Raw genomic sequence first — 22,749 nt, 5'->3', positions numbered from 1 at the left:
ATATGTAGGAAATACTTCGAAATATAATATTAAATTATCTTGTCTACATTAATTGGGATTTGTTTTATAAAACTTAAAATCATCAGATTTCAGGGAAATATTTAATTAAGTTATGAGTGCAGTTATTTTTTTATACAATTACCAAGACATGTTATAAAAAAAATTTCTTCATACAAAACAATGAATAACTTCAGTAGAGCCCTAGCCATTTGAACTTAAGATTCGTAAAAATAATAAAAATCTTGAATAAGACAGGGCTGAACTTAAATCGTTTGAATGTAAGATATAATTTTATCATTAAAATGTCTCACGCTATTCCAAAATGTTTGCTTTTTGCATGAAATAGTTCAATGAAACAACCTATATGGAACATTGAATCGTTTGACACCGAAAACAAAACCAAATGATACGGATATAGTATTTCGTGTTTAGATTTTTAGGTTATAAATGAATTATAAAATTATGAAATTTGAGTTATTCTGGTAAGTATAACACACTTGCGAAGAGCGAAAAAACGAGATATCTTGAATGATAATAAGTTATTATGAAGTAAATCTATATCGAAACTGCCGATTTCGTAACATGACAATTATCCTGGTTTTTTTAAAGGAATTTAACAGCAAACTGTCATTCTTGCCAAAAAATTATCCCGGTGATGTACCGGAAACTCCCGGTTTCCCGGTCATGAGATGAAATTCCAAAGTATTCCCGGTTCGCTAGCAACCCTGGTTTAACCGTTTTTCCGAGAAGAAAAGTGACACGGGCCTTGAGAACCTCATAGTTAGACTTAAAGATTTTGTTTTTTTTTTAATTAAAGGTCATCTTTTGGATACATATGTGATTCGTTGATCAGGATTAGATAAAAACACATAAATAATTCTGGCTTTTCAGTATTGAAATTTCAAATTTTGTGTATAGACCCGAATGAACCGGATGGTTAAAAGGTCTCAAATAAATTATAATAAAAAAATAATAATTTACGTCATTCTAGTATCTATTAAAATTATGGTTTTCATTTCAAGTGAAACAACTTTATAGGATTTAGCAAAATAATGATAAAACAAAGCTTTAAAAAACCTAACTTTGATATTTGGTCCTTTCCACTTAATACGACCAAGGAGCAATCTTAATAGTTTTTCTTCTGGATTTATGAAAAATCGTGTTTCAGATCACAATGTTCAAAAATTTTAAAGCAGTAAGCTACAGAGCTGCATCTTTGAATCCAAAGAGCCGCGTGCGGCTCGCGAGCCTGAGATTGCCGACCGCTGTTCTATACGATTTTGTATGCAAGGTGTGTATATATAGGTGTTTCTACATACCTTGGTTGTGTGTAAGGTTTCCCCTTGAGGGCTGTCCCAACGGTAGATGCAAAACACGGTTTTCGACCACGCTAAAACATTTCGGCTGGCACCGGTGGCGTATATTGCTGTTTTAGCACAGTTATCGATTTCAAAATTCCCAACAGTTATACGCCTTTGTTCCAAATTCATGCAAATTTGGAACAGGATTTCAAAATTTACGACGTATACGACAGACCGATTTAGACGTTTGGGGTTCACGGTGAGAAAATTTTAGCAAATGATGATTACTTTCACACATGTTTGGGTAGCATTGGGTGTAAAAATTGTTCCTTTTTGAGAAATTATTTGAATGGTTTTCCCGCCAAAACCGGTCAATGCGTAACACAAATTGAGAAAACATGTTAACAAAAAACCGTATCAAGTATAAAAAATTTATGTTACACTATTCTTGACTTTATATTTTAATAAATAGCTTTTGGCCTCAACGAATTAGTTAGCCCAGTCAGCGTTTCTCGAGTTCAAACGTTATATGAATAAGAAAAGGAAAATAACAGAAGCATCGTAATGAAATTAACGCAAAACAACAATAAACTTTAAAAATATTTTAAAAAAATTGAATATCAGTGTGATGACCGATTTTTGTCAAAAGTTGTTAACAATATTTATAATCTAAACGAACACGGTTTTTATGTTAAAACCGTGAAATATGATATATTGTTCGATAAGATTGACTAAACTGACATGATTCTTAGAAAAAAATTCCCTTCAATTTCTGGCTAAAAAAGCCGTCTGCTACATTACAAACTACTGATAATCATGAAAATTTTACTTAAGAATTCTTAATAGGAGCATGTTTGCCAATCTGTTTAGTTTGCCCAAACAAAAGCACAAATATGTTTAATGAATTTTTACCTTTAAACAAGAACTGGTAAACTAAATTAATATTTGGAATCAGCACCCCAAAATGGGTCAATTTATAAAAGAAAAATATTTTTTTTTTGTTTCAATTAAGATTTTTTTCTCGCTGCGTATAGTCATTTTGGCTTTTAAAGCTTCGTTCTATCATAGATAAAAATCGGTTTCAACTGGTTTCTGCCAACTGGTAGTTGTTCAATGAGACAATGTTTTGGTCGAAACTATATAGTCAGGTCGTTGTCAATGAAGCAAGTTGAAACTAGTCAAAATAGTCAAAACCGATCCAGCTCGACAGGGGGTTTCGTTACGGCCTGGAAGAAATCGGTCGAAGTCAATTGGAAAAAGAAAGGTATTCAATCGTCAATCCATTTCTACTTGTTTCGAACAAACTTCATTATTATTCATCTTATTCTTCATATCCATCATCATTATTCAACTCAAAACTTAGCAATTTTTCAATTAAAATGAGCTTTTTCTTCTCAATTATTGAGTGTCTGCAATAAAAGTGTACCCGTTTTAAATTTGCTATCACACCGGTGGGGAGCGCATGTTTTAGCCGATTCCAAAATTTAAAATTTTGCTAAAACTGGTATACCTAAAACCAATATTTAGACCTGAACCGTTGCAGGTGCTCTGAGTGTGTTTTAGCTTGACGTCTCTTGAACCTCTTGAAAGCTCTTGAGGTATCTACTATAATGAAGGGAGATAAAAATGTCCAAGGGGGGTACGTTGATGTCCGTAGCTTTAGCAACGCAAAATAATAATAACAAATCTGGAATTAGATTTGGTATTTTCAGTATAAATAGCTCAGTTTTCATGAAAAGATCCCTTTACGTTCTGAAGTATAAGAATATAAATTGATGAAAATGAGTGTTTCGAATTTCAATTCACCAACGAAACAAGTTAAAACCGATAGCTGGATGGAGGATGTTTTAAGAACTAACGGCTCTGGCAAGTATGTATTTTTGTATTGTTATTATTGATTGAAGGTATTTATTGCTGATGTTACGCTTTAACTTTTTGCAGAAATTCACGGAATTATTCAAATTCATTGGAAATGTTGGTATTTTAAATGAAATAACTGATTTCACGATTAATTCGTATTAATTTCTTCTAGGGAACGTTTCGGAAATTTGTCTTTGGATGAAGGCAACTACACCGACATAAATCAAGTTGATGAAATTCCAATGCTCCCGGATGTTGACGAACTACCGGAAAGTCTTTTGTACAACGAATCACCGAACCTGCCTTCGTAATTTTTTTTTTGAATTTTCATTTCGAATGATTTTAATGACTCACATTTATTGCAGTGTAACAACCTACAGACAGTTGAGCTCGGATATTTTTCCTCCAGGCAAATCAGCACTGGGTAGTCTGGATGAAATAGACATAACAATTCTCACAGAATGTTTGGAAAATGAAGTTAACATCGAAGAACCGGATGAACCGTTGATATGGGATAAGCTATTTTCCCAAATATCAGCAAAAATTACTAGCGAAACAAAAAAACCTTCAGTGGAATTTAGAAACTAAATGATTTTATTCATTTCAAACTTCTTAGTTATTGATATTACTATTATCGATTATGTATAATGTTTCTTCATCGAGCTTCTGCAAACTTTCTGGTAGCAGCATATCTTCCTCTGCATATGGCAGAATATCACAAATGAGTGACGATTCAACATTCAAGATGTATTCGCAAGGTTTTGGTTCTAGCAAATACAATGCAATAGCATTAGAGCTGATTGAGTGCTCGGTGCACTTCAGTTTGACTTCGACCTGTCGCGGTGTTTGGGTTTTGTCACACTCATCTCCACCACCGTAAAAGTTACTCAATTGATTACGTTTTGTTTTGATGGATGGATTCTGCTCTAGCCACTCCAGATGCTTTTCCTTGTCGAAGAACCCTAGAAAAATGGAGGTGTCTTCGTGGAATTGACGTACGTGTTTTCCGAAACACAGTTCGAATTTCCACCAGCCGGAACCCTAGTTATTAATAAATATGATATGAAATAAATACCTAGTTCTCAAATAAAACAGTTAATTTGTAGTAACTAGTGACTAAGTATGGAAAAAAATAAACTCAATAACTAATACGTACCCCAGTTAAACAATAGCCTCCGTCTAGAAATTCCAACAATGGTTTTAGTTCTTTAGATTTCCGAATTTTTTTGGTCAGTCCATCCATAGGACTAGTATTTTCTTCTTCTATGCCAGTGATTTCGTTTTCAACGATTCCATCTCGATTGGTGCTATCGACTATTGGAATATCGACCGGAAATAGACCGACCTTTATAGGCCCTACCTGTGAAAAAGAAATCAGAGCTGACTATCACAAGACAAACAATTTTGAAAAACAAGTTTATCAACGAACAGAAAACGAGTTCAATGTTCCAATTAGGCAATTCAAATAGAAAGTTTTGTTTGGAATCATTCTCATTTCTTGTTTTTGATACGTATTCGACGACACAGAGAACCAACCACAAAACAATACAGAAAATAATCTAGAAAACAAACCTGATCGAAATTAAGAACTGCTATAGCATCTTTTAGATCATTTTGCACGTCCTACAGTGGGAAAGTAAATAGATCAAACAAAAGCTAAATAAAACTTTTCACTAAAGATAAACTAATACTGCTACATATGAAACAGATTCAACATGTTTGTTGGTTGAAAAATCGATTTCAAGAATAAAGCTGATTTTGTCGATTTGGGCAGCAGTTCCGTATGTAGCATCTAATAAGCAGAAACAATACACTATGGTAGGAAATAGTCATACAAAATCTAGGGCAGCAGTTAATAAGAAAGCGAAAATTTTAATAGATCATACCGTAAGCTTTTGGTATTTCAACTTCATGCTCTCGATTTCCATCATCAGCAGGTTTTTGGGCTTTTTCGGCGCTTTATCCAAGGCGTAACAGTTGATCTTATTCTCTTCCGTATCTATGGGTTTATACTTAGGATGGGCGCACAACATTGGAGTCAATATAATGACCTCGTAGTTACACGTCGACGTTTCTTTCAACGAATAGACTTCGTTTTTTCCGTGCATATAGCACACGTACAAAACTTTGGTAACGCGCGGCTCGCCGTTTAAATCGCAAACGGTTCCAGAGTTCATTTCCAGTTCCAGGTACGGCAGATTGAGTCCGTCAATTTTTTTATACTTGAGTTGATCTCCATCGTTTTCTGTTTTTTCAAACTCAGCCTTTAGACCAGCAGTCTTTTGTTTGTCCCATTTTCCTAAATAATATTCCTGCAGTTTACTGGTCTTTTCGTGCCTTTCTTCGTGATACTGACGAATATAGTTGCCGTGACAAACTTCGTAAGTCCAATAGCTCTCGATACGGAACGAGCAGGTGGAATGTGTGAACAAAGGCATGAGCAAGTCGATTGGACTGGGACCATTATACTGAACATCTCCATCAACTTCTTTCGCAGCGATCGACGGTATAATACACTTGTATTTTTCCTTGTTGGTTGTGGACACAATGATCTCCTCATCATCAATTCCATTAGTCTAAAAAAAAAGTTATTTGAAATTCCGTTGTATTATTGAAAATGTTGATTGTTTACCATTAGCTCATCTTTTCCGTGCCATGCCAAATTAAACAGCACCGTGTCATCGAATCCTTTGGCATCGTGCCCCAATACTGAGTAAAGTATTCCAATATTTGGAAAACAGAAGAGCAGAATCCAACCGCGAGACATTTCGAAAGCCTTCCACAAGGCTGCTCCTGGTGGAAAGTTGTTCGTGAATTTGCTTATGATTCCGTGGTTTCGAATGATTGGTCGAGGGTTTTTTTGCTAATAAGCCAGTTGTCAATTTACAGTAAACATTGCACACCAAATGAAATAACTTTGAAAATGGGTGAAAATGTAAAAAAACAACGCATAATATAAATGGACTTTTACTTACACACACAACCAGCCATAGTAATTCATTTATCTTTACCTGTTTGGCATATATCGTATTGTATTTACCTTGCTACGAGACGAAGCAAATTAACGTCATTCATGAATACATCCAGTCCAAAATAAGACTTTCTTCAAGGATTTTCTGTGCTTATCCTAATGCTTTTCAATAATAAAATAAATTTTGAAAATCATTCTTTCAAAGAGATTGCATTCTAGATTACATGGCTATCATCGACATTCAAATTTAGTGCAATTTCCTATCTTTAGTTATGTTCGCATCACCATGAGAAGGTATGTATGGGTCTGCAATGGTTAATGAAGTTACTTTATTTCGTATTGGATTCCGACAGAGAAAAGAAACGAGGACACAACACCGGAAGAAAGATCGCTATTTTGGGATAGGAGCAGGGCTTCAAAGCCGCTAACAAGAAGCTTGTGCCATGATCGTGCTAAGATCCGTGTATGTACGGTTTCTGACCATCATCGTTCTGACGTCGATTGGTGTGATTCTCATGATATCCAGTCTCCCGGTAACATCAGGTACATTGAAGATAAAGTAAATCGCATGCACATGTTTGCTTAACCGTAGACAGTGATCAGGTAGGTATGCTTTGTACTAATAATGGTATCAAATCTTATTAGACTTTGTTTCGGCAAACAGTAACTGTTCTTATCTCGATCGTTAGGATAGAATATAAAATATGTATGAGGATTGTTGAGAAAAACTAATTTCAAAGCTATCAAAAAAGTGTTACCATCTGATTGCTAGCAGGTTTTTGATATTTATTTCTCATTTGTTATCACAGATACATGCAGGTGCGATTCAGATCGAGATACTCGGCATGAAAAGTTCCATGAAAGTTTCGCGGGATCTCCAGTAACGAAAAAACCGAAATTGGCAGTATTGGTGCCTTTTCGGGACAGATTTGACGAACTGTTGCGATTCGCCCCACACCTTTCTGTTTTCCTGAAACGTCAGAATGTCCCGTTTGATATTTTTGTTTTGAATCAAAACGATCGATACCGGTTTAACCGGGCTTCGCTAATCAACGTTGGATTCTTGGAGGTCAAACTGACTCACGATTACATTGCAATGCATGATGTAGATCTACTACCTACGAACGATAATTTAAAGTACGATTATCCTGCCAATGGTCCGTTGCACATTTCCAGCCCAGAGTTCCATCCAAAATATCACTACGCCACGTTTATTGGAGGAATTCTTTTGTTGCGGATCGACCATTACCAAAAACTCAACGGAATGTCCAACAAGTACTGGGGATGGGGTTTGGAAGACGACGAATTCTATGTTCGCATCAAAGAAGCTGGACTGCAGGTATATCGTCCTCCAAACATAACAACCGGACCAGAGAATACTTTTCTGTAAGTGTAACCTGCACCTAGCCACTTTGATTTGGAAGTGTAACAATGTATTTTTCAGTCACATACACGATCGGCTGCATCGGCGTCGAGATACTACCAAATGTTTCAATCAGCGAGAAGTAACCCGCAAACGAGACCGCGAGACAGGACTAAACTCTTTACGATATAGCATTGACAGCCGTAAACAGTTGACTATTGAAGGTGTTCCGTTGACTGTTTTAAACATTAACTTACAGTGTGATAAATCAGTGACGCCATGGTGTGAATGTGATACCAAAACCGAATCGAAAAGCCATTCAACGTGGAGCAAAAAATCTGTTTGAAACACCCCGATGGATTTCTTTTAGTCGCTATCACGATAAGAACAATAAATTACTTATATCAACTGTAGTTTTATTTAGTCTAAAATCACACGTATTGTTCTCTACACAAACTTGCATCGAGTTGCAGTTTAATGCAGTTAAACTCGTTACATTTGCTAATAACATTCGATAGTAAAAAGAAAAGGATAACAAGAAAGTTATTCAAACAATATCTTTGATTCGTTGATTTGAACTAGAATATTAAAAAACAAATCCTGTATAGGACATTTTTAAAGTTTGGAACAATTTTCTAGAATCTACTAAAATAAATAAAACTTATTCAACGATTTTAATTTTGATTAATAAGTATGATATATTAAGCTGTAGTATGAGGTTGCAAGCTCCAAGGCTGTATGAAGAAGATTCAAACGTGAGCCACTGAGACTTTCAGCTTTTTTGTAACAACCTGGAACGTTGGAAACATTGCAAAGAATCATTAAGATATTTACGTTAGCATTATTTCAATGGTCAAACGGCAGATACATCCATAAGGAATTGATCATTGTTAGATATACACTTTGAAGATATCTTAAAGTGCAAAAATGGAGTATTGTATTGACCATTGAATATTAGTTAACGTTTCTCAGCATCTTCAAAGCTTCAGGAGCTTTGAATATCTAACACTTTTCACGATGCATAACGGTTTTTAAGTATGTAGCTGGTGTTTGTGATTGTTAGGCATGAACTGTGATTGAATGTAGAGACATTGTTGATTTAAGCATGGCAATATAAAGTATATAAGTATGTAAAAGATAAATGATACATATATAAAATACAGGTACATAATTGAGAGCTGAGACCAAATTTTATTTCAGTTAAAATATTATCTTTAAAAGCTTAAAAAACTCGGCTCACAATGAAACTTTGATAAATATTGAAATTGATTGATTGATTGAAGTGCGTTTATTTGGAGGGGTGCCGTGCGCCAAGCGATTAAGCACTTTTTATTGAAATTGAATGTTTCATTACATTCACAATATTTCAAATCAAAACAATAAAATTCCAAATCTCCAAGACGATTAAAACATCTCGATAATGAAAACTGGCATAAATATTGATAATTCTTGTTTTGTACATGGATAATGTATTAAAATTACTAGATTTCCTTTTATTTTTGCTATTGAAAAAAAAAACATATCGATGCGGAAAATTTAAGGAATAAGAGGTTCAACTATGTGCGATTAGTTCTCCGAATGGACCAATGTTATGGTTTAAAGCGTTAAACAACATACTCGCGATCGCTTATGACGCGTATACCGTGTTCAGTGAAGACAAATTTAATCATGTCGTCGTAGCTCTTGGAGGGACTGGTTCCTCCAGGTGAATCTTGGTTGGCCACAGTATCACTAGTTCCTGGTAAAATCTTAATGGGTGCCTTTCTAACGTTGTGCTCCACCAAATCGATATCTGGTGTTGGTGCGTTTCTACCGGTGGATTTTTTCTGTGATGTTCGGAAGCCTTGTGGTGCAGATTGTGAATTGGCAGTGCCGGATATTGTTGCAATTGTGCACTTGTTATCACCCACCTTATCGTCGACGACTGTTCCTTTATCAGAGCCCGGTAGAATAGGAGCTGAAGATGCCGTACTCGTGATAATCTGCACAGCGCTTCCGGGATGCGTCAAGAAGCTACGGGTACTCTTGACCGGAACTTGGTCGTTGCTTTCGGTTCCACAGCAAAAAACTCGATTCAGAGTTGCTCGTTGAAAGTCTGTCTCATCCATCGATTCTAGCGTATTTAATGCATTACGTTCGTTTTGACTCTCAATATATGCGTCATTATCATTAATTGGCGAAACCGGTGAAATACTCATCATTTCTCCAGTCGAATTATTAGTAGACAAAATATACTTACTAAATCATTTCCCAACACACATTAAATTGAAAGCACAGACATGTAAAATTGAGCGTAAAATGGGACATGTTAACTTAACGCTGATGACTCGATTAATGGTATTCTGCTTTGAAGTTTAACAATTATTGAAACAAGATGTCAAAAAATGAAAAGAAAAGAATGCAACTCACGTTTCACATGTGCCGTACAATCCATGGCGTCTGATATACTCTGTAACAAAGTCGTCCAAAAGGTACTTCACTGAAAGATTTCGGGAAAGTAACCTTCGGATGAGGGTTGAACTCACGTCGTTTGTTACCCAGTTGGTCACGATGGTTATGTTTCTCTGTAATGATAAGATAAAATAAGTTTAGAAATCGAATAACTTACTACTTACAGATTATCAATTTACCCTATAGCGACTTAGCAAATCTGAATTAAAAATAAACTGTTCCGGGTTGGAACCGACCCGAGAAATGACAACCAAACCGTGTTGACTAAGGATTGCTTCAATATCTTCGTCTTTCCATAGGCCAGGTGTTGCGAATGATTCCAGTAAGTCAGCTCCACATAACAACTTTAACTGGACATGGTTGGCAGACTTTTTCAACCCCTCCGGAATCCAAGATGGAACTTGTTGATCATTAATATTTTCCGAATCTTTCAGCAATGAGTTTATATAATTCTACGAGTATTAAAATAAAAATTATTAAGCATTAGCATAGAGCAATGGACTGTCGATATATACTTGATGATATTGCAAAGTCAGTCTGGTTCTGGTCCATTCTTCCTGTTGTGTTTCCCAATCGGAAAGCCGTATCCAGTCCGACGATTGTAGCGCAATTTTGATCATTGTAGAACGGTGAGTAGCGGAAACTAATCCTTTTTTACCGTATGAATCATGCACAGGGGAAACGATTCCACCTATCACTTGTCCGATTCCCATCTGATGGAAATGATCCTTGGCTATTTCTGGAAAATGTAATTGTAATTGTGATTTTTAATTACGGGAACCTTCAAGTTACAAAATAACTTAGTGACTAGGTCAAGGAAGAAATGTAAATTAAGCATTATAATACCCCGTGGGTTGTGATCGGTATATGAAACTTACCAAACATCCGAAAGTGCATCGGAGTGGGAGGGCTGAAGGAACCACATGCAATAAGCATGATTTTCGTCGAAGATGTCATCCTCATTTGTGTCGTTTCAAGTGAATTTCTCGGAAACCACGAATATTGATGTTTAGCTGAGTGCCTCTACCAGTTAATTTTGATTCGGTATACTTCACTTGCAAAACGCTTTTACGATCATTTTAATATTAAACTCGTTAAAAATAAAAATTTTCGATTTTTCCAAATGCAATTCTTGACATTTACCAAACTTCTGTTTGTTTGTCAAGAACAGTGATGCCAAGAATTCGGTACCGAATTAGAGCACTACAATTGTTGTCTTCAGGATTTAAGCGCAGTCGACGCCACCGGTGCCAAATATAGGATTTAAAAAAACTTTTGAACCATACACGGAAAATAATAAAAAGGTAAAATTTACCGAGATAGCCAAGGTAAACGATCGTGAAAGCCAAAAAGGTAACTTCTACCTCTTCGAGGTGAAACTCACCTCACAGCACGGTAAAATTTACCTGAATCGAGGTTGGAAAAAAGGTACAATTCACCGAGGAAAAAGGTGAATCCAAAAAAGGTAAATCTTACCTCGTAGCGAGGTGAAGTTCACCTGAATTGAGCTGAATAAAAAATATAATTCACCTAGAAAAAAAGGTAAAACCAAATAAGGTAAAACTTACCTCGTAGCGAGGTGAAGTTGACCTGGATTGAGCTAAACAAAACAGTACAATTCTTCTCAAAAAAAAGTGACTATTCGCCGAACCCGTTTATTGAGGTTAAGCTGTTTTGTCATTCAGGAACAAGTTTTGCTTTGTGCATAATATGTGAAAATCGGAATAGAATGGTAAGTGTTATTTTCTTAGATATCATTTTGTTGTGCTGGTTCTCGTCATAATACATTGCTTTTGTTTCAGATCGACCCATACACGGAGAAAAAAGACGACAGTTGCTCCAATTATTTCAGCTAGTTACAACAATCAGAGAAGTGTAGTTGATTTTTTCGCATTCAACTTTAAATATAATAGACTAAACTACAAACTGCTTATTGGACTTACGCGATGAACTATGAATATAATGGTTTCAACTGTAAATGATTCAACTGTAACTACGATAGATTCAACTACAACGGTATGATTGATTTTAGCCATTCAACTATAATTATAATAGATTCAACTACAAACTGTTGATTGGCATTACGCAATCAACTATGCATACAATAGATTCAACTGTAATTATATAATTGATTCAACTGTAAAAATGATAGATTCAACTACAAATGTATGATTGATTATAGCCATTGAACTATAAACATAGTAAATATAATTATATATCTATCATTGATTGTGAAAGATTTGACTGATTTTCTTCAACGAATTATATTTTAACGAAATATTGAGTATTTCCAGGTATGCGTGTAGTGAGCTTTTACGGCGGAAAAAAGAAAAAAAAACGTCGGCATGAATCAGCATGGTAAGATTGTAGAACTTACGCAAATTAAATCTATCATTAACTCATTTCTTTCTTTTCTAGGTCAACCCCCGGTATCAGAGTCCCGAAGACCCGCCAGCCTCCTTCTTCCTAGAGCACAAGTTGCTGGACATGGTCCGTAAACAAATATTAAGCTGTTCGTTATCCGGGGGAACTGGTGGTGCTGCCGAAGCCAAACTGGGTCACCTGGACAATCTAGGCGGGAGTTCCTTTGCCGTAAGTCCCCGATCAATAAAAAGGAACCGGGGATCGGCGACGACATGAATCGGCAGGTAAGATTGTAAAACTTATAAAAAATAAATCAATCAGTAACACAACTTTCTTTCTTTTCTAGGCCAGCCCCCGGTAGCAGAGTCCCGAAGACCTCCATGCCTCCTTCTTCTGAGAGCACATGTTGCTGGATATGGCCCGTAAACAAATATCAAAGTGTTCGCTATCCGGGCGTAACTGGTGGCGCTGCCGAAGCCAAATTGGGTCACCTGGACAATCTAGGCGGGAGTTTTTTTGCTGTGAGACCCCGATCAATCAAAAGGAACCGGGGATCGGCTTATGACGACATGAATCGGCAGGTAAAATTGTAGAACTTTCAAAAAATAAATCAATCAGTTGCTCAACTTTCTTTCTCTTCTAGGCCAACCCCCGGTAGCAGAGTTCCGAAGGTGTTCGTTATCGGGGTGGAACTGGTGGTGCTGCCGAAGACAAACTGGGTCACCTGAACAATCTAGGTGAGAGTTCCTTTGCCGTGAGACCCCGATCAATCAAACGGAACCGGGATAGGCTAGTGTAAATGAAAATTGCAACCAAGTGCCCAGCAAAATCGGAATGAGTTGAAATTAATGATCAAAATAAAATACAAAATTTCAAAATGAATGAATAATTTATTCCTACAAGAAAGAAAGTAATCAACAATAAATACGATGACTTCTTAAATAAGCATATATTGAATCTACAATATCTATAGTTGATTTTAAAAAATCAATCATAGAAATATAATTGAATCTATTATATTTACAGTTAAATCAATCATACCAGAATAATTGAATTAACTATATTTATTGTTAGATGCACTACATCAATCATACGATTATAGTTGAACCTATTATATTTATAGTTGAATGCATAAAATTAATCATAGAAGTATAGTTGAATCTATTATAGGTATTGTTTAATGCACAAATTCACTCAAATTATCTATTATATATATATTAGAAAGTTTAATATTTATAGTTAGCCGAGAATTAATCAGAAATATGATTGAAAATAAGTGGATTATTGTTGGAAATACTATACTTTTTTCTCCGTGTAGAGCTTATAGGTGTATTCCACGTAATCCTCCAGCCGGAAAAGCCGAACCTGACCGGATTAGCCGAACAGAGGAGGTCATGAATTTACGCAACGCAGGAGTATTCAGCGGCCATGGCGGCTCGAAAGAATGCGAAGCCGAATTATCAGTCCCTATTTATCTCCAATAAATATCATTTTTTGATATTTATTGGATAGAATTTTGTATTTTTTTAATTCTTATTGAAGAAACCAATCAAACCAACCAGCATTTACCTTTTAAATCAGTAAATGGGAAAACGGTATTATTTACTATTTTGCTAGGTGAATGCGAAAAAGGTAAAATATACCGTTTTGCTAGGTGAATTGAAAAAAGGTATAGTTTATCTTTTTGCTAAGTGAATGAAAAAAAGGTTAAATTTACCTCGAAAGAGGGGTGGAAAAAATTCACCTCGCAAAAAGGTTAATTTTACCTTTTTTTATTTTCCGTGTAGGAAAATATAGCTAGTAAAAATAGGGCAAAATTGGTTTTCAGGAAATTATGTACCGTTGTTGTACAATAAACCGTTGCATAGCATTGGAGGTGACGAAATTGACAAAAATGACAAAAATGACAAAAATGACAAAAATGACAAAAATGACAAAAATGACAAAAATGACAAAAATGACAAAAATGACAAAAATGACAAAAATGACAAAAATGACAAAAATGACAAAAATGACAAAAATGACAAAAATGACAAAAATGACAAAAATGACAAAAATGACAAAAATGACAAAAATGACAAAAATGACAAAAATGACAAAAATGACAAAAATGACAAAAATGACAAAAATGACAAAAATGACAAAAATGACAAAAATGACAAAAATGACAAAAATGACAAAAATGACAAAAATGACAAAAATGACAAAAATGACAAAAATGACAAAAATGACAAAAATGACAAAAATGACAAAAATGACAAAAATGACAAAAATGACAAAAATGACAAAAATGACAAAAATGACAAAAATGACAAAAATGACAAAAATGACAAAAATGACAAAAATGACAAAAATGACAAAAATGACAAAAATGACAAAAATGACAAAAATGACAAAAATGACAAAAATGACAAAAATGACAAAAATGACAAAAATGACAAAAATGACAAAAATGACAAAAATGACAAAAATGACAAAAATGACAAAAATGACAAAAACGACAAAAATGACAAAAATGACAAAAATGACAAAAATGACAAAAATGACAAAAATGACAAAAATGACAAAAATGACAAAAATGACAAAAATGACAAAAATGACAAAAATGACAAAAATGACAAAAATGACAAAAATGACAAAAATGACAAAAATGACAAAAATGACAAAAATGACAAAAATGACAAAAATGACAAAAATGACAAAAATGACAAAAATGACAAAAATGACAAAAATGACAAAAATGACAAAAATGACAAAAATGACAAAAATGACAAAAATGACAAAAATGACAAAAATGACAAAAATGACAAAAATGACAAAAATGACAAAAATGACAAAAATGACAAAAATGACAAAAATGACAAAAATGACAAAAATGACAAAAATGACAAAAATGACAAAAATGACAAAAATGACAAAAATGACAAAAATGACAAAAATGACAAAAATGACAAAAATGACAAAAATGACAAAAATGACAAAAATGACAAAAATGACAAAAAATGACAAAAATGACAAAAATGACAAAAATGACAAAAATGACAAAAATGACAAAAATGACAAAAATGACAAAAATGACAAAAATGACAAAAATGACAAAAATGACAAAAATGACAAAAATGACAAAAATGACAAAAATGACAAAAATGACAAAAATGACAAAAATGACAAAAATGACAAAAATGACAAAAATGACAAAAATGACAAAAATGACAAAAATGACAAAAATGACAAAAATGACAAAAATGACAAAAATGACAAAAATGACAAAAATGACAAAAATGACAAAAATGACAAAAATGACAAAAATGACAAAAATGACAAAAATGACAAAAATGACAAAAATGACAAAAATGACAAAAATGACAAAAATGACAAAAATGACAAAAATGACAAAAATGACAAAAATGACAAAAATGACAAAAATGACAAAAATGACAAAAATGACAAAAATGACAAAAATGACAAAAATGACAAAAATGACAAAAATGACAAAAATGACAAAAATGACAAAAATGACAAAAATGACAAAAATGACAAAAATGACAAAAATGAAAAAAATGAAAAAAGGTTAAATTTACCTCGAAAGAGGGGTGGAAAAAATTCACCTCGCAAAAAGGTAAATTTTACCTTTTTTTTTATTTTCCGTGTAGGAAAATATAGCTAGTAAAAATAGGGCAAAATTGGTTTTCAGGAAATTATGTACCGTTGTTGTACAATAAACCGTTGCATAGCATTGGAGGTGACGAAATTGACAAAAATGATAAAAATGCCAAAAATGACAAAAATGACAAAAATGACAAAAATGACAAAAATGACAAAAATGACAAAAATGACAAAAATGACAAAAATGACAAAAATGACAAAAATGACAAAAATGACAAAAATGACAAAAATGACAAAAATGACAAAAATGACAAAAATGACAAAAATGACAAAAATGACAAAAATGACAAAAATGACAAAAATGACAAAAATGACAAAAATGACAAAAATGACAAAAATGACAAAAATGACAAAAATGACAAAAATGACAAAAATGACAAAAATGACAAAATGACAAAAATGACAAAAATGACAAAAATGACAAAAATGACAAAAATGACAAAAATGACAAAAATGACAAAAATGACAAAAATGACAAAAATGACAAAAATGACAAAAATGACAAAAATGACAAAAATGACAAAAATGACAAAAATGACAAAAATGACAAAAATGACAAAAATGACAAAAATGACAAAAATGACAAAAATGACAAAAATGACAAAATGACAAAAATGACAAAAATGACAAAAATGACAAAAATGACAAAAATGACAAAAATGACAAAAATGACAAAAATGACAAAAATGACAAAAATGACAAAAATGACAAAAATGACAAAATGACAAAAATGACAAAAATGACAAAAATGACAAAAATGACAAAAATGACAAAAATGACAAAAATGACAAAAATGACAAAAATGACAAAAATGACAAAAATGACAAAAATGACAAAAATGACAAAAATGACAAAAATGACAAAAATGACAAAAATGACAAAAATGACAAAAATGACAAAAATGACAAAAATGACAAAAATGACAAAAATGACAAAAATGACAAAAATGACAAAAATGACAAAAATGACAAAAATGACAAAAATGACAAAAATGACAAAAATGACAAAAATGACAAAAATGACAAAAATGACAAAAATGACAAAAATGACAAAAATGACAAAAATGACAAAAATGACAAAAATGACAAAAATGACAAAAATGACAAAAATGACAAAAATGACAAAAATGACAAAAATGACAAAAATGACAAAAATGACAAAAATGACAAAAATGACAAAAATGACAAAAATGACAAAAATGACAAAAATGACAAAATGACAAAAATGACAAAAATGACAAAAATGACAAAAATGACAAAAATGACAAAAATGACAAAAATGACAAAAATGACAAAAATGACAAAAATGACAAAAATGACAAAAATGACAAAAATGACAAAAATGACAAAAATGACAAAAATGACAAAAATGACAAAAATGACAAAAATGACAAAAATGACAAAAATGACAAAAATGACAAAAATGACAAAAATGACAAAAATGACAAAAATGACAAAAATGACAAAAATGACAAAAATGACAAAAATGACAAAAATGACAAAAATGACAAAAATGACAAAAATGACAAAAATGACAAAAATGACAAAAATGACAAAAATGACAAAAATGACAAAAATGACAAAAATGACAAAAATGACAAAAATGACAAAAATGACAAAAATGACAAAAATGGACAAAAATGACAAAAATGACAAAAATGACAAAAATGACAAAAATGACAAAAATGACAAAAATGACAAAAATGACAAAAATGACAAAAATGACAAAATGACAAAAATGACAAAATGAAAAAATGAAAAATTTCGAAGGAAAAATCGACTAAAGGGAAAAATTACTCGCAAAAGGTAATTTTACCTTTTTTTAAGTCGTAGGAAAATTTAGCTAGTAATAGGGCAAAATTGTTGACAATAGAACTTGAGGCAAGTGACAAAAATGACAAAATGACAAAATGACAAAAATGACAAAAATGACAAAAATGACAAAAATGACAAAATGACAAAAATGACAAAAATGACAAAAATGACAAAAATGACAAAATGACAAAAATGACAAAAATGACAAAAATGACAAAAATGACAAAAATGACAAAAATGACAAAAATGACAAAAATGACAAAAATGACAAAAATGACAAAAATGACAAAAATGACAAAAATGACAAAAATGACAAAAATGACAAAAATGACAAAAATGACAAAAATGACAAAAATGACAAAAATGACAAAAATGACAAAAATGACAAAAATGACAAATATAGCTAGTAAAAATAGGGCAAAATTGGTTTTCAGGAAATTATGTACCGTTGTTGTACAATAAACCGTTGCATAGCATTGGAGGTGACGAAATTGACAAAAATGATAAAAATGCCAAAAATGACAAAAATGACAAAAATGACAAAAATGACAAAAATGACAAAAATGACAAAAATGACAAAAATGACAAAAATGACAAAAATGACAAAAATGACAAAAATGACAAAAATGACAAAAATGACAAAAATGACAAAAATGGCAAAAATGAGAAAAATCGACAAAAATCGACAAAAATGACAAAAATGACAAAAATGACAAAAATGACAAAAATGACAAAAATGACAAAAATGACAAAAATGACAAAAATGACAAAAATGACAAAAATGACAAAAATGACAAAAATGACAAAAATGACAAAAATGACAAAAATGACAAAAATGACAAAAATGACAAAAATGACAAAAATGACAAAAATGACAAAAATGACAAAAATGACAAAAATGACAAAAATGACAAAAATGACAAAAATGACAAAAATGACAAAAATGACAAATATAGCTAGTAAAAATAGGGCAAAATTGGTTTTCAGGAAATTATGTACCGTTGTTGTACAATAAACCGTTGCATAGCATTGGAGGTGACGAAATTGACAAAAATGATAAAAATGCCAAAAATGACAAAAATGACAAAAATGACAAAAATGACAAAAATGACAAAAATGACAAATATAGCTAGTAAAAATAGGGCAAAATTGGTTTTCAGGAAATTATGTACCGTTGTTGTACAATAAACCGTTGCATAGCATTGGAGGTGACGAAATTGACAAAAATGATAAAAATGCCAAAAATGACAAAAATGACAAAAATGACAAAAATGACAAAAATGACAAAAATGACAAAAATGACAAAAATGACAAAAATGACAAAAATGACAAAAATGACAAAAATGGCAAAAATGAGAAAAATCGACAAAAATCGACAAAAATGACAAAAATGACAAAAATGACAAAAATGACAAAAATGACAAAAATGACAAAAATGACAAAAATGACAAAAATGACAAAAATGACAAAAATGACAAAAATGACAAAAATGACAAAATTGACAAAAATGACAAAAATGACAAAAATGACAAAAATGACAAAAATGACAAAAATGACAAAAATGACAAAAATAACAAAAATGACAAAAATGACAAAAATGACAAAAATGACAAAAATGACAAAAATGACAAAAATGACAAAAATGACAAAAATGACAAAAATGACAAAAATGACAAAAATGACAAAAATGACAAAAATGACAAAAATGACAAAAATGACAAAAATGACAAAAATGACAAAAATGACAAAAATGACAAAAATGACAAAAATGACAAAAATGACAAAAATGACAAAAATGACAAAAATGACAAAAATGACAAAAATGACAAAAATGACAAAAATGACAAAAATGACAAAAATGACAAAAATGACAAAAATGACAAAAATGACAAAAATGACAAAAATGACAAAAATGACAAAAATGACAAAAATGACAAAAATGACAAAAATGACAAAAATGACAAAAATGACAAAATGACAAAAATGACAAAAATGACAAAAATGACAAAAATGACAAAAATGACAAAAATGACAAAAATGACAAAAATGACAAAAATGACAAAAATGACAAAAATGACAAAAATGACAAAAATGACAAAAATGACAAAAATGACAAAAATGACAAAAATGACAAAAATGACAAAAATGACAAAAATGACAAAAATGACAAAAATGACAAAAATGACAAAAATGACAAAAATGACAAAAATGACAAAAATGACAAAAATGACAAAAATGACAAAAATGACAAAAATGACAAAAATGACAAAAATGACAAAAATGACAAAAATGACAAAAATGACAAAAATGACAAAAATGACAAAAATGACAAAAATGACAAAAATGACAAAAATGACAAAAATGACAAAAATGACAAAAATGACAAAAATGACAAAAATGACAAAAATGACAAAAATGACAAAAATGACAAAAATGACAAAAATGACAAAAATGACAAAAATGACAAAAATGACAAAAATGACAAAAATGACAAAAATGACAAAAAATGACAAAAATGACAAAAATGACAAAAATGACAAAAATGACAAAAATGACAAAAATGACAAAAATGACAAAAATGACAAAAATGACAAAAATGACAAAAATGACAAAAATGACAAAAATGACAAAAATGACAAAAATGACAAAAATGACAAAAATGACAAAAATGACAAAAATGACAAAAATGACAAAAATGACAAAAATGACAAAAATGACAAAAATGGCAAAAATGAGAAAAAATCGACAAAAATGACAAAAATGACAAAATGACAAAAATGACAAAAATGACAAAAATGACAAAAATGACAAAAATGACAAAAATGACAAAAAATGACAAAAATGACAAAAATGACAAAAAATGACAAAAATGACAAAAATGACAAAAATTAAAAAATGACAAAAATGACAAAAAATGACAAAAATGACAAAAATGACAAAAATGACAAAAATGACAAAAATGACAAAAATGACAAAAATGACAAAAATGACAAAAATGACAAAAATGACAAAAATGACAAAAATGACAAAAATGACAAAAATGACAAAAATGACAAAAATGACAAAAATGACAAAAATGACAAAAATGACGAAAATGACAAAAATGACAAAAATGACAAAAATGACAAAAATGACAAAAATGACAAAAATGACAAAAATGACAAAAAATGACAAAAATGACAAAAATGACAAAAATGACAAAAATGACAAAAATGACAAAAATGACAAAAATGACAAAAATGACAAAAATGACAAAAATGACAAAAATGACAAAAATGACAAAAATGACAAAAATGACAAAAATGACAAAAATGACAAAAATGACAAAAATGACAAAAATGACAAAAATGACAAAAATGACAAAATGACAAAAATGACAATAATGACAAAAATGACAAAAATGACAAAAATAACTAAAATGAAAATGACAAAAATGACAAAAATGACAAAAATGACAAAAATGACAAAAATGACAAAAATGACAAAAATGACAAAAATGACAAAAATGACAAAAAATGACAAAAATGACAAAAATGACAAAAATGACAAAAAATGACAAAAATGACAAAAAATGACAAAAATGACAAAAATGACAAAAATGACAAAAATGACAAAAATGACAAAAATGACAAAAATGACAAAAATGACAAAATGACAAAAATGACAAAAATGACAAAAAATGACAAAAATGACAAAAATGACAAAAATGACAAAAATGACAAAAATGACAAAAATGACAAAAATGACAAAAATGACAAAAATGACAAAAATGACAAAAATGACAAAAATGACAAAAATGACAAAAATGACAAAAATGACAAAAATGACAAAAATGACAAAAATGACAAAATGACAAAAATGACAAAAATGACAAAAAATGACAAAAATGACAAAAATGACAAAAATGACAAAAATGACAAAAATGACAAAAATGACAAAAATGACAAAAAATGACACAAAAATGACAAAAATGACAAAAATGACAAAAATGACAAAAATGACAAAAATGACAAAAATGACAAAAATGACAAAAATGACAAAAATGACAAAAATGACAAAAATGACAAAACTGACAAAATGAAAAAAATGACAAAAATGACAAAAATGACAAAAATGACAAAAATGACAAAAATGACAAAAATGACAAAAATGACAAAAATGACAAAAATGACAAAAATGACAAAAATGACAAAAATGACAAAAATGACAAAAATGACAAAATTGACAAAAATGACAAAAATGACAAAAATGAATGACAAAAATGACAAAAATGACAAAAATGACAAAAATGACAAAAATGACAAAAATGACAAAAATGACAAAAATGACAAAAATGAATGACAAAAATGACAAAAATGACAAAAATGACAAAAATGACAAAAATGACAAAAATGACAAAAATGACAAAAATGACAAAAATGACAAAAATGACAAAAATGACAAAAATGACAAAAATGACAAAAATGACAAAAATGACAAAAATGACAAAAATGACAAAAATGACAAAAATGACAAAAATGACAAAAATGACAAAAATGACAAAAATGACAAAAATGACAAAAATGACAAAAATGACAAAAATGACAAAAATGACAAAAATGACAAAAATGACAAAAACTGACAAAAATGACAAAAATGACAAAAATGACAAAAATGACAAAAATGACAAAAATGACAAAAATGACAAAAATGACAAAAATGACAAAAATGACAAAATGACAAAAATGACAAAAATGACAAAAATGACAAAAATGACAAAAATGACAAAAAATGACAAAAATGACAAAAATGACAAAAATGACAAAAATGACAAAAATGACAAAAATGACAAAAATGACAAAAATGACAAAAATGACAAAAATGACAAAAATGACAAAAATGACAAAAATGACAAAAATGACAAAATGACAAAAATGACAAAAATGACAAAAATGACAAAAATGACAAAAATGACAAAAT

At 31.0% G+C, this 22,749-nt stretch overlaps 4 protein-coding genes and 1 long non-coding RNA gene across 7 annotated transcripts; 3 read left to right on the top strand and 2 right to left on the bottom strand.

Annotated features, from left to right (window-relative positions):
• Nucleotides 1–2,907: 2,907 nt before the first annotated feature.
• On the top strand, nt 2,908–4,352 carry LOC129744875 (uncharacterized). The gene is made up of 4 exons (XM_055737617.1): nt 2,908–3,171; nt 3,243–3,275; nt 3,334–3,468; nt 3,527–4,352. The coding sequence occupies exons 1-4, from the start codon at nt 3,077–3,079 to the stop codon at nt 3,747–3,749; spliced, it is 486 nt and encodes a 161-aa protein (XP_055593592.1). The 5' UTR covers nt 2,908–3,076; the 3' UTR covers nt 3,750–4,352.
• Nucleotides 3,733–6,035, bottom strand: LOC129744874 (endoplasmic reticulum lectin 1-like). 2 transcript variants are annotated; one of them, XM_055737615.1, is made up of 5 exons: nt 5,794–6,035; nt 5,048–5,737; nt 4,734–4,784; nt 4,318–4,521; nt 3,733–4,202 (listed from the first exon to the last, which is right to left on the bottom strand). In XM_055737615.1, exons 1-5 carry the CDS (start codon nt 5,926–5,928, stop codon nt 3,774–3,776), a joined length of 1,509 nt encoding a protein of 502 aa, XP_055593590.1. In that variant the 5' UTR covers nt 5,929–6,035; the 3' UTR covers nt 3,733–3,773. The 2 variants fall into 2 exon arrangements, with proteins under 2 accessions (XP_055593590.1, XP_055593591.1); XM_055737616.1 differs by lacking the exon at nt 4,734–4,784 and having other exon boundaries at nt 5,794–6,034.
• A 179-nt stretch (nt 6,036–6,214) lies between these two features.
• On the top strand, nt 6,215–7,903 carry LOC129747941 (beta-1,4-galactosyltransferase 7-like). The gene is made up of 4 exons (XM_055742370.1): nt 6,215–6,426; nt 6,486–6,675; nt 6,942–7,518; nt 7,577–7,903. Exons 2-4 carry the CDS (start codon nt 6,576–6,578, stop codon nt 7,839–7,841), a joined length of 942 nt encoding a protein of 313 aa, XP_055598345.1. The 5' UTR covers nt 6,215–6,426; nt 6,486–6,575; the 3' UTR covers nt 7,842–7,903.
• On the bottom strand, nt 7,891–11,105 carry LOC129747940 (nicotinamide/nicotinic acid mononucleotide adenylyltransferase 3-like). Its single transcript, XM_055742369.1, has 5 exons — nt 10,825–11,105; nt 10,462–10,685; nt 10,126–10,398; nt 9,905–10,059; nt 7,891–9,733 (listed from the first exon to the last, which is right to left on the bottom strand). Exons 1-5 carry the CDS (start codon nt 10,907–10,909, stop codon nt 9,100–9,102), a joined length of 1,371 nt encoding a protein of 456 aa, XP_055598344.1. The 5' UTR covers nt 10,910–11,105; the 3' UTR covers nt 7,891–9,099.
• A 1,136-nt stretch (nt 11,106–12,241) lies between these two features.
• Nucleotides 12,242–13,144, top strand: LOC129749841 (uncharacterized). Of its 2 annotated transcripts, XR_008738184.1 has the most exons (4): nt 12,242–12,304; nt 12,365–12,594; nt 12,657–12,891; nt 12,954–13,144. It is a non-coding gene; the product is annotated as an uncharacterized LOC129749841 (long non-coding RNA). The 2 variants fall into 2 exon arrangements; XR_008738183.1 differs by lacking the exon at nt 12,242–12,304 and having other exon boundaries at nt 12,319–12,594.
• The last annotated feature ends 9,605 nt before the right edge of the window (nt 13,145–22,749 follow it).

Source organism: Uranotaenia lowii, chromosome 2 (assembly GCF_029784155.1).
Source record: "Uranotaenia lowii strain MFRU-FL chromosome 2, ASM2978415v1, whole genome shotgun sequence".
In the NCBI taxonomy this organism is placed as follows: domain Eukaryota; kingdom Metazoa; phylum Arthropoda; class Insecta; order Diptera; family Culicidae; genus Uranotaenia; species Uranotaenia lowii.
This window is presented reverse-complemented; position numbering and strand designations above follow the sequence as displayed.

Excerpts from the sequence above, each read along its gene's own strand:
- LOC129744875 (XM_055737617.1), top strand. The coding sequence starts at position 3,077 with ATGAAAATGAGTGTTTCGAATTTCAATTCACCAACGAAACAAGTTAAA. Across the intron at positions 3,172-3,242 it reads AGAACTAACGGCTCTGGCAA|AAATTCACGGAATTATTCAA; the intron begins GTATGTATTTTT and ends AACTTTTTGCAG. Across the intron at positions 3,276-3,333 it reads TATTCAAATTCATTGGAAAT|GGAACGTTTCGGAAATTTGT; the intron begins GTTGGTATTTTA and ends AATTTCTTCTAG.
- LOC129744874 (XM_055737615.1), bottom strand. The coding sequence starts at position 5,928 with ATGTCTCGCGGTTGGATTCTGCTCTTCTGTTTTCCAAATATTGGAATA. Across the intron at positions 4,785-5,047 it reads TGAAATACCAAAAGCTTACG|GACGTGCAAAATGATCTAAA; the intron begins GTATGATCTATT and ends TTCCCACTGTAG. Across the intron at positions 4,203-4,317 it reads GAGGCTATTGTTTAACTGGG|GGTTCCGGCTGGTGGAAATT; the intron begins GTACGTATTAGT and ends ATTAATAACTAG.
- LOC129747941 (XM_055742370.1), top strand. The coding sequence starts at position 6,576 with ATGATCGTGCTAAGATCCGTGTATGTACGGTTTCTGACCATCATCGTT. Across the intron at positions 6,676-6,941 it reads CAGTCTCCCGGTAACATCAG|ATACATGCAGGTGCGATTCA; the intron begins GTACATTGAAGA and ends TTGTTATCACAG. Across the intron at positions 7,519-7,576 it reads GGACCAGAGAATACTTTTCT|TCACATACACGATCGGCTGC; the intron begins GTAAGTGTAACC and ends TGTATTTTTCAG.
- LOC129747940 (XM_055742369.1), bottom strand. The coding sequence starts at position 10,909 with ATGAGGATGACATCTTCGACGAAAATCATGCTTATTGCATGTGGTTCC. Across the intron at positions 10,686-10,824 it reads GATGCACTTTCGGATGTTTG|AAATAGCCAAGGATCATTTC; the intron begins GTAAGTTTCATA and ends TACATTTTCCAG. Across the intron at positions 10,060-10,125 it reads ATTTGCTAAGTCGCTATAGG|AGAAACATAACCATCGTGAC; the intron begins GTAAATTGATAA and ends TTATCATTACAG.